The sequence below is a fragment of the Nelumbo nucifera genome, chromosome 1 (genome assembly GCF_055504915.1).
Source record: "Nelumbo nucifera cultivar China Antique chromosome 1, China Antique-T2T, whole genome shotgun sequence".
NCBI lineage: Eukaryota > Viridiplantae > Streptophyta > Magnoliopsida > Proteales > Nelumbonaceae > Nelumbo > Nelumbo nucifera.
In genome coordinates, this window is record NC_142649.1 from 54,324,140 (window position 1) to 54,339,823 (window position 15,684).

The 15,684-nt window shown below is 36.6% G+C and overlaps 1 protein-coding gene across 2 annotated transcripts in view; it reads left to right on the forward strand.

Annotated features, from left to right (window-relative positions):
• Positions 1-2,432: 2,432 nt before the first annotated feature.
• The window catches only part of NOV (Histidine kinase-, DNA gyrase B-, and HSP90-like ATPase family protein), a 74,689-nt gene continuing 61,437 nt past the window's right edge, over positions 2,433-15,684 (forward strand). The window contains exons 1-3 of one of the 2 annotated variants that reach the window (XM_010248802.3): positions 2,433-3,001; positions 3,096-3,433; positions 11,036-11,747. In XM_010248802.3, coding sequence (XP_010247104.2) covers positions 2,543-3,001; positions 3,096-3,433; positions 11,036-11,747 — 1,509 coding nt within the window. In that variant the 5' untranslated portion in view covers positions 2,433-2,542. The remainder of the gene's footprint in view (positions 3,002-3,095; positions 3,434-11,035; positions 11,748-15,684) is intronic. The other variant, XM_088896791.1, reaches the window with a different exon arrangement.

A 15,684-nucleotide genomic window follows, 5' to 3' on the forward strand; every position in this document is an offset into this window, starting at 1 on the left:
AGTAATAATTTAATAATTTAATAAATTAATTTATATTTCCTAATAGTAAATTGATATTTATGAGTTGAGACCATTATTGTGCATAATGAACTCATTAAGAATGATAAAAATTAATGAAAATTCAAAATGCATAACCCATTTTATTAGTAGTGTTTTATTCAAAAAAATACTGAATAATAATGAAAAAATAGAAATAATTAATTAAAAATAAGAAATTTAAACATACCAATATTAAATGATAGTTTTAATAATATTATTAGATAACTTTGTATTAATATTAGCAACATGTTCTTTTGGTTTAAAATTTACTTATGTCTTGCTAGGACGGGAAGGTGCAGCATAAGATTCTTGTATGTTGAGATATGCTTTTACTGGAGAACACAAACTTGAGGTGCCTGAAGGTAGTAACCCAAATCAACTAGTTTTTTACCATTTTTGTTATAGGCAATGTTGTCAAAAGAGTTTTTTTTTTTTTTTTATCAATAGGTAAATTCTACTTTGTGAATACGGGGTTCACATTGAAAGCTAGTTTCATTACGCCATATAGGAACACCCGATATCATTTAAAAGATTGAGGTTTACGCCAACCTAAAATTGCCAAGGATCTATTTAGTCTTTATCATTCTTCATTAAGAAATGTGATAGAACAAATATTTGGAGTGTTAAATAAGCAATTTCCTATCCTTGTGTCAGTGCAACATTATCTATTTGAAACACAAGTTAAGATTGCACATGCTTGTTGTATTTTACACAACCACGTGATGGGTGTGAATTTATATGACTTCATTATGAGGTAATACGATCTAGAAACAAGAAATAGAGGATTATAATAAGGTAATGAAGATAGTGTTGAACTCGAGGAAGAGGATAATGAGAGACAACTAAGAAGATCTTCACATCATTTAAGTAGGAATGAGGCAATGAGACAAAAAACTTGTTTAAGAGAATAAATAACAACAAAAAATGTGAGAAGATTACTGACTACAACGTTCACGAATAAGGCGTTAATTTGATTTTTGTGATTTAAAAATGATATTATGTAAACAATGACTATTGTCACATTATTTTTGTTTGCATTTGTTTGAAAAATCATTGTTTTGTGTTGAATTTTTTTGATACAATTTCAATTATATTAGGTTTATTACATGCTTATTATGTGTTTGTTATGTTTTAGATATGGAAGGACAGGAATCAAGAAGTCAGAAGCCTAATATGACTTTGACCTTAGAAATGGACAATTGTCTAATTGAGTCACTTGTCTAACAAGTACATCTTGGGAACAAATTTGATAAGAGTTTCAAGGGCCCTGCTTATAAAGCTGCAAATAGGGCGAGTGGTTCTAAATTTGGGGGCGATTGTAGTGTTGATCATATTAAAAATTGTTTGAAGAATATAAAAAAAAATTTGCCACATTAAAAGCCTTTCTTAATCAAAGTGGCTTTAGTTGGAATGGTCAAACACATACAATATATGTTGAACCTTTATTTTGTAATTCCTATGTTGAGGTATGTGATTTTATATAGTGCTTGGATTATGCTTCTTTTGTTATCATTGTCTAATGTTCTAATGTGATGAATTGATTTCGTTTTTCATAGTCTCACTTAGAGGTGAGACAATATCATAGGAAAAAAATTGATAACTGCAATGATTTGGCACTTATTTGTAGAAATGATCAAGTTACCGGGAGTTGAGCTTTTACTGCAAAGGAATTGAACATACATGAAGCAACTTCAACCTCTGTGACTCATGGTATCGATAATCAGGTTCCCAAACCCTCATATGATGTTAATGATGAAATTGGAGAGGCTGTTGAACATGGATATGGATTGTTTGACATAGATGCTCCCTTCCAAGATGTTATGAGTTTGGAGGGAATGTCTATATCATTCTTATTGAAGGCATTTGATTTTTTATTGGAGGACTGACGATTTCATGTCTTGACATTTTATGCGATTATGCTAGAATTGAGGACAGATTGGTTGGTCATGAAACTAGGAGGCCCTTTTTGATGTTAGCAATTAATTGATATGGGCTTATAAGCTTACTAACCTTTTACCTTATAGTTTGACATGACAATTTTGGTAAACTTTTTTTTTAATGGCTTGAACTATGTTCTTTGATTGACTAGGCATGGCAATTTTGATATACTTTATAAATATAATTGATATACATTTTCTTGTCCTTTTAGAATAGAGTTTAGTTGAAATATATGAGCATATATTTCATGTGTGAATTCCACTATAATATGGGAAATATATATTTTCCCAATGTGGAATAAAGTGACATATTTGAAAATTAAGAGTCGACCACCGATACCTCTGTGCAAAAAAATCGGAGTGAAATTTGAGTCAAATCGGATGGCCAGATTTCAACCTTCCTTCCAACGAGGAATCATAACGGTTGTCCAGAGAAGTTATCAAGAAAACCTGTTTTAACGGTACACACACAAGTTCACAACTACACGAGCCGACATTCAAAACTACAAAACCCTTTTCTGTATGGTCGCTTCGTCCCTTTCCCGCGGCTCTGCCTTCACTTCCCCATGCACGGTCATCGTCACCGCTTTCGCCCCTCTGGCGGTGGTCGCGGGGCAGCGCAGCCATCTGCACCACCACCTCCTCGCTTCTGCCCTCCGAACCCAAACATCTACTTCCAGAACCCCAATCCCTATCTCCAAAACCCTAACATCTTCCTCCAAAACCCTGGGTTCTCAGCCTCCTCCAGTCCCTACCTACAAAACCCCACTTTCCCTCCCCAGCAATTCCCCAGTACCGTGTTCCAACCTCAAAACTTATCTCAAAAACCAAATGAACTCCTCCAGAAGATAGACCGCGCTGTAGCAAAAGCTCACCGCGACATTCTTGCAGCCGGGGAAAACGTTTCGTCATGGAAAGTATCCCAGGCTGCGCTTTTGTCTCTCCAAGTCGATTCATGGAGCTCTCTGGGGTTTAAAATGCAGGAAATCCCGTCTCTACATCGTCTTATTGTCGTCGAAGGAAAGGTAGCAGCTTTCCACTTTTGTTATTCTGTTCTTCATTGAGTTGTCCTGCACTACTATTGCTGAGTTCGTTGCATTGCCTGTTCTTTCGTTTTAGATTGATGCCTTCATTCATTGCTTCGTTGGTGTGCGGAGAATTACTTCCTTGTATGATTTGGATGTCGCAATTTGCAAGAACGAGAGCATCGACAGGTTTGAAGAGCTTGAACTGGGTCCCTTATTGCGTCATCCACTTGTTTTGCATTACTTTTCGGTTCCTCCAGATGCAATGGAGATTGTTCAAATACGTAGCGAGGAAATAATCTCTTGCATTGCTGAGTTCATGGACATTCACCAAAATAAAGAAATCCGGGCAGAGGAGTTCCTTGATTACCTTGCAAAGAAAATGTCGGTTGCCACAAGGGAGAAGCTTGGCGTTCGTATTCAGAGCCTGGGGTATGTATTTCTGAGCTACTTCTATTACAGCTTAAAATATTAGATGTGTTAGTGGTGCTATTTAACAAATATCATTGAATTGTTAATATTATCTAGGGTTTTATTTTCTAAACTTGTTTACCATTGTGAAGTGAATGCAGTGCAAAGGAAATAAACTATTACATAATAACTGGTTGTACATTAAAATTTGTTCATGATGCGTACTGGAGTTAGGCAATGGCTTATTTTTACTGGTTTCCTTTTACTTACCATGTATAGATTTGTATTTCATTGGACTTTGTCTCTTCTTTCAGATGCTAATTCATATACTTAATCCTACAACCTATCGCTAAAAAGGCAAAAAAAGGGTTTGTTCATGCCAATTTTCAGCAATTAGTTTACAGTTTAGTCCACTTTAGCCATATAATTATCATTTTGATGAGCATACCAGGGAATTCTATGACTATGTCATGATTGATGGGGACTGATGTTAATAAACCTAAGTATATCTCTTTTGTTGGATTGATAATAGATGAATAACATTTTATATTGAATGAGAAAAGAAATACAAAAAAAAAAAGAAAACAGTTAGATGATGCAGGTAAAACAACTCAAACATTCAGTATATCCTACAATGCGTTGCTTGCTTTCATTTGCCTACCCCCATGGTAGTTCTCCTGCCTCCAGGACAGGCCATCAGTTAAACCTACCTCCTCACCTAGTAAGTCCTCTAAAGAGTTAGTAGATCTTTTAAGATGGATGCACAAGGAATTCATGGCGGAAGCGAGATATGCTGCTTCCCTTGTATAATGTAGATATGAATATGTGATCCAGAACCTGATGCTTCCTTCTTATCCAGCCTTTTATAACCAAGGAATCTTATCCCTTTTAAGAGGGATAATAATTCAACTTTAATGGAGTTTCCAATACCCATAACAGCTGTATATATTACCAGAACATTGCTCACATGGTTTCGAGAGGCCCTTCCTCCTTCTTTGGTTGTGAAGTCTGCAGGGATCAGAATTTAAATTCATTTTGGGCCTGGAATTTGGAGATTTCTATAACAGATTGTTGATTGGGCCCGAAATTTTGGGATTACAGCTATTTGAGAATGGATTGGTTAGTGATGCATGGGGATTACAATGCAGTGGAGATTACAGCTATTTGAGAATGAACCCATTACGCATCTTGTTGTAGTATAAAAGAAAGGTTGTGGGGATTACAATGCTGCGGAGGTAGTAGAAGCCCAAATTCACAGGGATATGCATGGGGAACTTTGGGGGGAACTAGAAGGCGGTGGCCAGTGGGGGACATGGTTGAGTCATCTGAGGAAGAATTATACTTTCACCTTTTCAGTTGTCAATAAATACTTTTGATATTGTAACTTAGCCTTATTGTGCATTAAAGTGGAAAATCGATGATACAGGATGAGGAAATCAAGAAAGGATGGATTGGCTTTCTCAAGAAATTATTGATTGAAGGTGTGAACTGGGGAGGGATTAGTGTTTTGAGATAACTAGAAATTATAGGTATAAATATGGTTCAAGAGGAGAGGTCACAGGTTTGGGGAGAATAGAATAGGATATTCTTAACAAGCTATAAAATAGGACAGACAAGTGTGTCATTCTTTAAATACCAAGAGTAAAATTCCTGGACACCTACTATATTAATAGAGTAATATATTCTAGCAATCCCCCTTAAGTTGGAACATGTGTCATACTGCTTCAGCTTGTTGCAAGTGTAACCCATTATACTTACTCAACCAGTAAGTCGGTCTTGAAACATCAATATGGTACATGAATCTCTCCAAGAAGAACCTCTTCTCTCACAAAGTGAAAGTGACAATCTACTTAAATATGTTTGGTTCTTTCATGGAACACTGGGTTCTATGCAAAATGTATAGTTTATTTTTGATAATTGATGCAAAATGTATAGTTGCTCGATTATCACAGAATAACTCTTTAGGCTCTATAATAGAAATACCAATCTCACAAAGCAAGTGCTTCAACCAAATCAGCTCACATGTGGTATGAGCCAGAGCTCTATATTTTGTTTCAAGACTACTTTTGACCACCACACTCTGCTTCTTTCTCTTCCAAGTCACTAAATTGTCTCCTTAGAATGTATTATGGCCTGTTATAGACCTTCTGTCTGATGATGATCTAACCTAGTTTTTATTTGTTCGTCTCTTTGAGTTTCAAGTTCTTACCACTTACCAGTAGTGTACAGTGGTCCAAGTCTTGGTGCATTCTTCTAGTATAAAAAAACCCTTATAATTGTTTTAGTGAGGGACTTGGGTCCTTGCAATTTGCATGAGTTGACTAAACACGTACAACAAATATATATATTTTTTTTGAGAAAAGGTAAAGTATAATTGTATTAATCAACCGGTCCTTTGTACAATGAGAAACTGTGCAAAAACTGCAACAGAAGAACCTCAAAAAAAGGCCACCCTAAAAAAAGTACAATCAGTTGTATCCTCTTTAAAACTTGTGTATAGACAACCAGCTCCTAACAAATATGATATCAGGTCTAGTAAAGGGGAGGTAATTCAACTTCCCAACTAGTGTTTTCTACCTCATAGGGTCATCAAACAACTATCCTTGTTCATTATCAACTTTGTAATTGGGTTCATAGACCAGAGGCTCCTATACAGGTCTTTCTCATAACAATCTCATGGTGGTGCTACAAGAAGAAGGGCAATTAAGAAGATTCTTAGAAAGGAAAAATTTGATATATTGCTGATCCAAGAATCCAAATTTCAGGAGGTTAACAGGAGATGGATAAGAAGCTTTTGGGGAGAGAGGAACATTAGCTGGAGCTTTGCCCCATCCTGGGGGTGCCTCAGGCGCTATATTAACTATGTTGAGCAAGGTTCAAAATTTTGATACATATCGGACCGTATTGGCCAAAATGTATTGTATCGGTGGCCTCCCGATATGCTCCTACAGGGTTTTGGGGTCTGACCTGGTTCAGGGGCTAGACGGGCTTAAACTGACCCCTTTGAACCCGCTTGAAAAAAAAAACTGAAAAAAAGCGAGCCAAGATACATGCTGATATGCCGGTTGGGGCGTATTGGCCTGTATCACTTTGAACCTTGGTGTGGAGGGAGGAAACAATACAATGCTTGGAAGAGGTTATTGGAAATTTCATAGTCTGTTAAATTGAAAATTGCCTAGGATGGTTTTGTGTGGGTCCTCACAAATGTCTATGGACCAAGCCCCTATAAGGAAAGGAACTTGATGTGGGAAGAACTTGTAGATGTTAGGGGGCTTTGGGAGGGACCTTGGTGTTTAGGAGGAGATTTCAATATAGTTAAAATTGCCAATGAGTCAAACAATGTTAGATGGAGGGTGAATACCGGCATGAAAAGATTTAATGATTTCATAGAAGTTTTTTGAGCTGACGAAAATACCTTTGGGACAATTCAGATTTACATGGTAAAAGCTCCAGGAAAACCCTACTTGTTCCAAATTAGACAAATTTCTTGTCTCCTTGGATTGGGAAGAATATTGGAGTGGCTTTTTGGGTAGTGTTCGGCCTAGAATTGCCTCGGATCATTGGCTGATTTGTCTCTTCCAACGGAATGCTTTAGGAGGTACTACCTTGTTCAGATTTGAAAATATGTCATTGTGGCTTTCTCATTTGGAGTTCATGGAGAGGGTAAGAGAGTGATGGGAAACACAAGTTCAATACCTGAACAAAGCAGTGCTTTAAAAGCGCGTGCAGGCGCCTGAGGCACAAGGTGCAAGGCGAGGCACACACCTTTTTAAGCAAGGCACAAAAATAAAAAAAAAGCTAAAAAATAAAAAAATTCAAAAAATTCGAAAAATGCAAAAAAAAACATATAAAACATAATATTAATAAAAATATAAACTTAAAATTTAAAATAAATGTTTTAAAAAACCTATTATCTAAAATTAAAATACATAAACATAACATGTAAAGCATATTCAAATGAAAATTTAAAAATGAAATCAAACATATAAAACATTTTCAAGCATATAAAACCCACAACCTCTTTTTTTCTCAATTACATTACTTCAATTAGCTAATGTGACATATTACATTCCTAATTCTACGAGCTGCCTTTGTGCCATGCCCCTCGAGGCAAGCCCAAACAAGTCCATGTTAGGGTCTTAAATTCTTAATTTTCACATAAAAAATAATGATTTTATAGTTTTAATTGCTTTTTAAGAAGGTATTTTATTAGGATGAATGAATGGACAACATTACCAAATAGGGGGTTCTACTTCGCTCTGGTCTAGCTGCTAGATTCAAAAAGAGGAAAAAAGAGTCAAATTTTCAAAAGGTGCGCACACCTGGGCTGAGGTGCAAGGTGCACTAGGCACATGCCTTTTGAAAGGGCTGTGCCTAGGACCTGGGTGAGGCGCCTACCCGCCTAGGCGTGCCTTTTAAATCACTGGAACAAAGTAAAGTTTGGAGGACTAGAGGAAAAGAAAGCTACTCTGATTGAGCAAATTGATAATATTGGTAGAAAAGAAGAGGAGGGGTCATTAATAGAAGGGGATAGAGAAGTCAGATGATCTTTGGAAAAGAAGCTAGATGAAACTCTCTTGAAAGAGGAAATCAGTTGGAAACATATAACAAGAGAGAAGTGGATCAAGGAGGGGGATGGTAATATTAGATTCTTTCATGCTATTGCTAACGTAGAAGAAGAAAGAATCTAATCTCATCTTTAGTTGTGGGGGTAGAGAAATCACAGATCAAAGAGAGATAGCTAGTGCCTTTGCTGAACATTTGAGATCCATATATAGAAGGCCACTTAATGAAAGATGGTCAGTGGATGGTCTCCATTGGAATGTTTTGGGAGCTCATCAGGTGGAAATTTTAGAGAGAAGATTTGAGGAGCAAGAAACCAAGGAAGTTGTGTTTTCTGTGGACCAAAGGCTTCGGGGCCTGATGGGTTTACAACGACCTTCTATCAGGATTGTTGGGATATAATAAAATTGGATTTGATTAATATGTTTTAGGAGTTTCATAGAAGGGGAAAAATCAACCCAGAAATGAATTCTACTTTTTTAGCTTTGGTGCCAAAAAAGAATGACACCTGTCACCCAAGAGATTTCAGGCCATCTAGTTTGGTTACTTGCATTTATAAGTTGATTGCTAAGGTCCTCTCCTAAAGAATCAAGAAGGTGCTCCCATCATTTATCTCCCAGTCTCAAGGGGCATTTGTTCAGGGGAGGCAGATTGTGGATCAAATTTTAATTGTGAATGAATGTGTTGAGGCCCAAAAGAAATCAAGGAAAATGGGGGTTGCAATCAAATTGGATTTGGAGAAAGCCTATAATTTAATGGATTGGGAGCTCCTTATCAATACTTGATTCTTGAGAAGCTGTGGTTTTGGAGACTTATGGTGTAAGTGGATTAAAGGATGTTTGGAAACAAGTCACTACTCAATAATTATTAATGGGTTGGTGGTTTATTTTTTTGAGGGGATTAAAGGTTTAAGACAAGGTGATCCACTTTCATCCTTCATTTTTACATTGGTGGCTGAGGTCTTTAGTAAGCTGATTTCCAGAGCAAATTGTTTGCAGCTGTTCAAAGGGTGGCTGGTGGGAAAGGACAAGGTTTTAGTTACTTACCTTCAATTTGCAGATGACATTTTGATTTTTTGTTTTTGGTGAAGGGGAAAATAGAGAAGGTGTGGAAAATTTGAAACTGGTGGTCAATCTGTTTGAGAGAATGTCTAACTTGAGGGTAAATTGGAGCAAAAGCATACTGGCGGGGATTAATTTAGAAAGAGAGGAGATACGACCTTTGGCAGAAACCTGGGGTGTGAGAGTGGGGATTGGTCTTTAAGGTATTTAGGTTTACCTCTAGGAGATAACCCTAGATGATCTAGTTTTTGGAGTCTAGTGGTAGATTGAGAAGAGATTGGCCGGATGAAGAGGAGCTATATTTTGTTGTGTAGGAGACTTACATCGATCAAATCCACTTTAGCTAATCTCCCAGTTTATTTTATGTCAGTTTTTAGGATGCCTCAAGCAATAGTGAAAAGAATTGAGAAGCTTATGAGGGATTTCCTTTGGGAACCAGGAGAAGGTAAGAAAGATCATCTGGTGAGGTGGGAAAAAGTGGTTAAGAAAAAGGAAGAGGGGGGGGGGGGGATGGGGATTGGTAACATGAGCATGAGAAACCAGGCACTTTTATGCAAATGGCTTCGGCGATTCTTGGTGGAAAGTGACAGATTATGGCATAAAGTGGTGGCTAGTATTCATGGGCTGTCAAGAAATGGCTGGGGTGCAGATTTTCTTTAAAGAGCTACATTGGCTACACCTTGGAAAGCAATTCATGGTATTCTTCCTGCATTCCTCACTTGTGTAAGGGATGATTTGGCTTCTGGTAGTAAAATAAGGTTCTGGGAAGATGTGTGGGTGGGTGAATCCCTATTGAAAGTTGTCTTTCCTTCCCTTTTTGTTCTTTCTAGTCTTAAAGGTAGACCTGTGGATGATTTCATTGATCATCACCCTTCTTCTGGGATGATTTGGAACTTGGGGTTTGTTAGAAACCTAAGAGAGTTAGAAATCCCCTTGGTGTGTAATTTCTTGAGTGTTTTGGAATTGGTTGCCCTTGTTAATGATGGGAGGGGTGCTCGATGGTGCTCCCTCTCCCCTGATGGACAGTTTTCTTGTAAGTCTATGTTTAATTCCCTTGTTTCTGGTTCCTCTCCCCCCACTATAGAAGAAATTTGGTGCTTTCCTATCCCTCTCCCCTGATGGTGCTCCCTCTTCTGTACCTTGTTTCCAACCAGGAGATGTAAGTGCTTCTTGAATGGAACGGCTGATGCAGCTTAAAGTTATTCTTTGGGAAGCACCAAATCATTTTTAACGGGGAAGACAAATGAAACCACATTTGAACTCAGTAGTAGGCTTTTAACAATTATTTTGGTTAGTGGGTTTCTAATAGTTAGTTTGTTTTTGGTGCTAGGCTTCTAACACTAACAGCTAGTTTACCCTATTTTTCTCTATATGAAGCCATGTGGCTTGAGACATCCAGAGTATTATCTTTCATTTATAAAGCTAAGAGCTTTGATTTGATTTGTTTTGATAGTGAGAGAATGGAGGTGTTTCTCCCAATGTTTTGAAAACCTTATTGGCTCAAAGCAAAATACATAAGCATAACATATAAGACAAATTCAAAATGAAAGCGGAAGCAAGAGTATCTGGAAAACATCAAATCCAAAACATAACATATAAAACCTAAAAGTAAGAACAACCCACTATGTAGACTGATATTTCTTATGGGCTGAATTCTCAGTTTTTTTTTTTTTTTTTTAATTTTCTTTTCATCTTTCTTTCACTTTCTCTTTTTCTATTAGTCTTTAAATATTTATTTTAGCCTTCTTGGGCACTTTAATTTAGTCAAGTTTCCTTTCATGGGAATCTTTCACAAAGGAAACCAGAATTTTAAGAAATTGTAGTTTTTTCTTTTTTTAAATTTATTTGGTGATATTGCACTTCCAAGACTTGTATACTTCCAAATTCCAATATCTATCATGAAGACATGTTTGCTAGCTTATATGAATTGGCCTTGATTTTTTTTTTTCTTTTGTTCTTTTTTTTTTAATTCTAACTATTACTATATTGGTGACCATAGGATGCATATTAGTTTTATCCGTGAAGCTAGGAAAGCGGAAGATAATGCATTAAAGAAGTCCATCCAGGCTATGAAACCAATGCTGCATGAGCAAAGTAGTAAAGGGGAAGGGCAGTTTTTACAAAAATCTAGTATTCTTTCACAGAAGAAGGTGCTTGACAGACGATTCAATTCTATATCTCAACGCATCAAGTCATTCTCCTCTGCATATGAGGATTTTGGTGCCAAGCACATAAAATTTATTTCATCCAGTTCTGATGATGAAAGTGGTGATGATTCTAGTAGTGAGGATGATGACACTGATGAGAATGATCTGAATATTCAGGGTAAGGCTTTATCTCAAAATAAAAAAAGCTATGATAAATGTGTGAGTAGCTGCCCTTACCCATCAGCCACCGAAGAGATGACACGACTTGGATTGAAAAGTAATGTGGATGGCCATGCATCCCTTACAGATGAGAGTAGAAAATTAACTAGAAAGAAAAGGAAATTTGGCAACCAGAGTGGTAATGGCTCTTTGCCGCAGAAACAACCTAAAAGAGGGAAAGTTGAGTTGAACGAGGCTGAATCCAATCTTCTTCTCCGAGAAAACTATGGTAGAAAGGAAGATACTAACCAGGATAAAGTTGGAGATCTTCGACTAGGAGATGATTCTATGGAGATGTTCATCACTACATGGAAGGAGGCTTGTCAGGAGCTCACTGTTGCTCAGGTGTCATTTTGTTTTTTGTTTACTTGCGTTTTCAGGTGTTATGGCTTTATTTTTGTGATCTTTATGGAACATTGTTTTCTGTTTATTTTATTTTTCCTGTTATCATATTGACTGTACCATATTAATGATTATGATTGGTTATACCTAATTAGCAACTCATTTCTAATGCAATATGGAACCTTAATTTCAGGACCTGAACAGTGAATGTTTAGACTTGTTGCTGATGTTACTAGAGGCTTTATGCATCTGCAATTCATAAGACTAATAAATATGAACAGATGTCAATAATGCATACAAGAAACAATTACTGTTTTATTATTATTTCTATCAGGAAAATAAAACGCTAAAACCTAACTTTATACCTAACGGATCAATCTCAACTACATCTAGCATTTGTTGTAAATTTAGAATCAATGATCATGGAAGCCCTGCCATAACCTTTGTTAGATCACACACTAGTATTGCTGTACTGTGGTAGCATTGGGTTCAAATCATCCCCCTTTTGTTTTGAACACATGGCTGTAAGAAGGTTCTGCACCTTTCAAAAAAGGAGGTTTTGGGGGGAGAGTACAACAGTGGTGGAATGAGTTACATTTTAATGGCTCAGCAAGACATATTTTAGTAAAAAATTAAAGGCTCTAAAAGAGAAGATCAAAGAATGAAAGTGGAAGAGAGAACGAAGGATATTTGAATATTATTGTTGAAGTGGATAAGGTAGAGGGATCTAGAAGGCTATTAGGGGCAGAAAGAAGAGATAAAGCAAAATAAGATTTTGATATCATAGTTGTCAAGGCGACTAGGCGTTTTTCAAAGAACGCCTCGCTAGGGGTGGCCACAAGCCAAGCTCTTCACGAGCTACTCGAGCTCAGTTCAGCTCGGTTTCAGTCGAGCTCTTGCCCAATTTACAGGCTCGACTAATAAACGAGCCGAGCTCGAGCCCAATTTACAGGCATGACTAATAAACGAGCCGAGCTCGAATATATATCTATATATATATAGATATATATAATAATAATAAAATTATAGAAAATAATATATATATATATATAATAAAAATATTATAATTCTTAATCTTTTAAATATCAAATAAAAAATATTTTTTTTATATATAATTTTTTATTTTTATAAAACATTTTTTCTCAAATCGAGCTCGAGCTTATGAGTTTTTGATTCGAGCTGAGCTCGAGCTCAAGGTTCTAGCTCGAAACGAGCTCAAGCTCAAGCTCGAGCCTTGTACTACCCTGGTGAGCCGAGCTCGAGCCTCGTACTATTCGGCTCGGCTCGAATCCACCCCTACGCCTCGCCCAAACGCCAGGAAAAACTATGTTAGGCACATGATTAGGGGGCTGAAGCAAATATATAATATATAAATATTTATTAAATAAAAATAAATATAAAATATATAATATTTTATTGGTTGTTTTAGTTTTTATAATAGAACCTGTTGCATGCTATCATGCTTTTGTTGTGAGGAAAGTAGAAACAAAAATTAATCTTCGAGGGTTTCACTTTGAGAAAAGAGTTGAACCGAGGAAGAGGAGAGAACAACAGTCCTCCGTCGTCCCCACACAGTCCTCTAAAGTCAAGGTGAGTTCATCAGTTTTCTTCTTCTTCTTCTTCTTAGTTTTGTTCTATGTTTCCTGGTTTAAAACAGTGGTTTCACCCCATTTTTCTGCTCTTCCTTTTTGTATCTTTTTCTCCAAGTCTTCTGAATCATTTTATTGGACTAAAACAGGGGCTCCACCCCTTCTTTTGTTCTTAAATTTCCTGCATGTTTTCAGCTTTTTTTCCCCTCATTTTTGGTGTCTGAAACAGGGGCGGAACAGGGGCTCCACCCCATCTTTTATTCTTCATATTCTTCTTTGATTGTAGTATTTTTTTCACCAGATTTTCTGGGTCTAGAACAGGGGCTCCATCCCTTTCTTTTGTTCTTAATTTCTTGCATTTTCAGCTTTTTTTTTGTTAGTAGAAAAGTGCTGAAATAAAAAATCTATAAAAGAAAAGAATATTTCTTGTAGAAGAAGAGAAGAAAGGAGAAAAGGAAGAGAAGAGATTTGAGAGAGAAAAGAGAGCAATAATGCTAGCCACCCTCTTCACTATTATTTATCGTCTAAAATAATAAAGAGTACAAAGACCAATATACCCTTATAGGCGGCTAACACATAAAAACATCATAAAACAATTAAAATAACTGCTCAAAAAGGACCCAACAAGAGTGCTGTGGTCCCCACTTCCAACCTAAATGGTAAATAATAAAAGACCAGCACTATAAACTACACAATTTGTCTAAAACCTCAACACTCCCCCTCAAGTTGGGGGTAAATGTCACACATTCCCAACTTGCGTAGGTTGTATTCGAGCTTGTTCTTTGCAACTCCTTTGTTGAAGACATCAACCAATTGTAGTTTAGAGGAGACATAAGGCAAGCAAACTTCTCTAGTTGTCACCCTTTCTCTTATGGAGTGCTTATCAACCTCAATGTGTTTAGTCTTGTCATGCTGAATTGGATTGTGGGCAATATTGATTGCAACTTGGTTGTCACAATATAACATCATGGGCTCCTTAGCTTTTATTCCAATCTCACTAAGTAGAGATTTCACCCAAAGTCGTTTTGAAACACCATGAGCCATAGATCTATATTCAGCCTTTGCACTTGATCTAGCCACAACTGGCTGTTTTTTACTTTTCCATGAGACCAAGTTTCCTCCCACAAAGGTGCATATCCCTGATGTAGATCTCCTGTCATCTAAGCAACCTGCCCAATCAACATCTGGTTAGGACTCTAGCTTTAAATTTTCATGGTCTGAGAAAAGAATCCCTCTGCTACAGTGTTTTAAAAGCGCAAAGCGCAAAAAAAGCACAAGGGCCAATTTTCGCCTAAGGCGCAAGGCGAGGTGCACACCTTTTTAAGCAAGGCACAAAATTACAAAAAATAGCTAAAAAATAAACAAGTCAGAAAATTCAAAAAAATGCCAAAAAATTAAAAAAATGCAAAAAATACTAAACATAATGTTAATAAAAAATATCAACTTAAATTAAAAAAAAAAGTTTTAAAAAACCTATTATCTAAAATTAAAATACATAAACATAACATGTAAAGCATATTCAAATGAAAATTTAAAAATAAAAGCAAACATATAATGCATTTTCAAGCATGTAAAACCCACAATCTCTTTTTTTCCTTAATTGCATTGCTTCAAGTAGCTAATGTGATGTAAAATATATTGCACTCTTGATTCTATGAGTCGCCTTTGTACCACGCCCCTCGAGGCAAGCCCAAACAAGTCTATGTTAGGGTCTGAAATTCTTATTTCTCACATAAAAAATAATGATTTTATAACTTTCATTGCCTTTTAAGAAGATATTTTATTGCAATATAAGTGATGTCAATGATTGAGGTCTGTATACCAATAAAAGAATGATTGAGGTCCATTTGACTCAAAACTGGTGACAAAAAATACAAGTTTCTTCGACAAGGTTGCCAATGCAAGGACGTGAGGTGAGATAAGAGTGTTTATCTCCCTCTTCTTTTCTCTCTAAGTTTTATAAAATCTGCGAGTTACTGATAAAAAAAATGCAAGGACGTGAGGTGATTGGTGATCAATGGGGATTTGGTGGAAGGAGACAGAATCAAAGATGAGATTATTCACTATTACTCGAATCTTTACAAAGAGGAAGTAGTAAGAAGGCTGAAGTTGGATGGGATCCAATTCAAAAGCATATTGAGGGAGTAGGCAGAGAATTTGGTTACAATTTTCATGAAAGAGGTTGCGGAAGAAGCAACTAATCAAATGGAAGAGGAAAAGGCACCATGTTTGGCCTAAAGGGTTTTTCTTTTGTGCTTCTTTCTTCAAGTCCCTTTGGTAGTCTCCCTCTTAGCAGGTTTTCCTTGTTAAAGAAGTATGGTGCAAGCTTATTTCCCCTAAGGTAAACACCT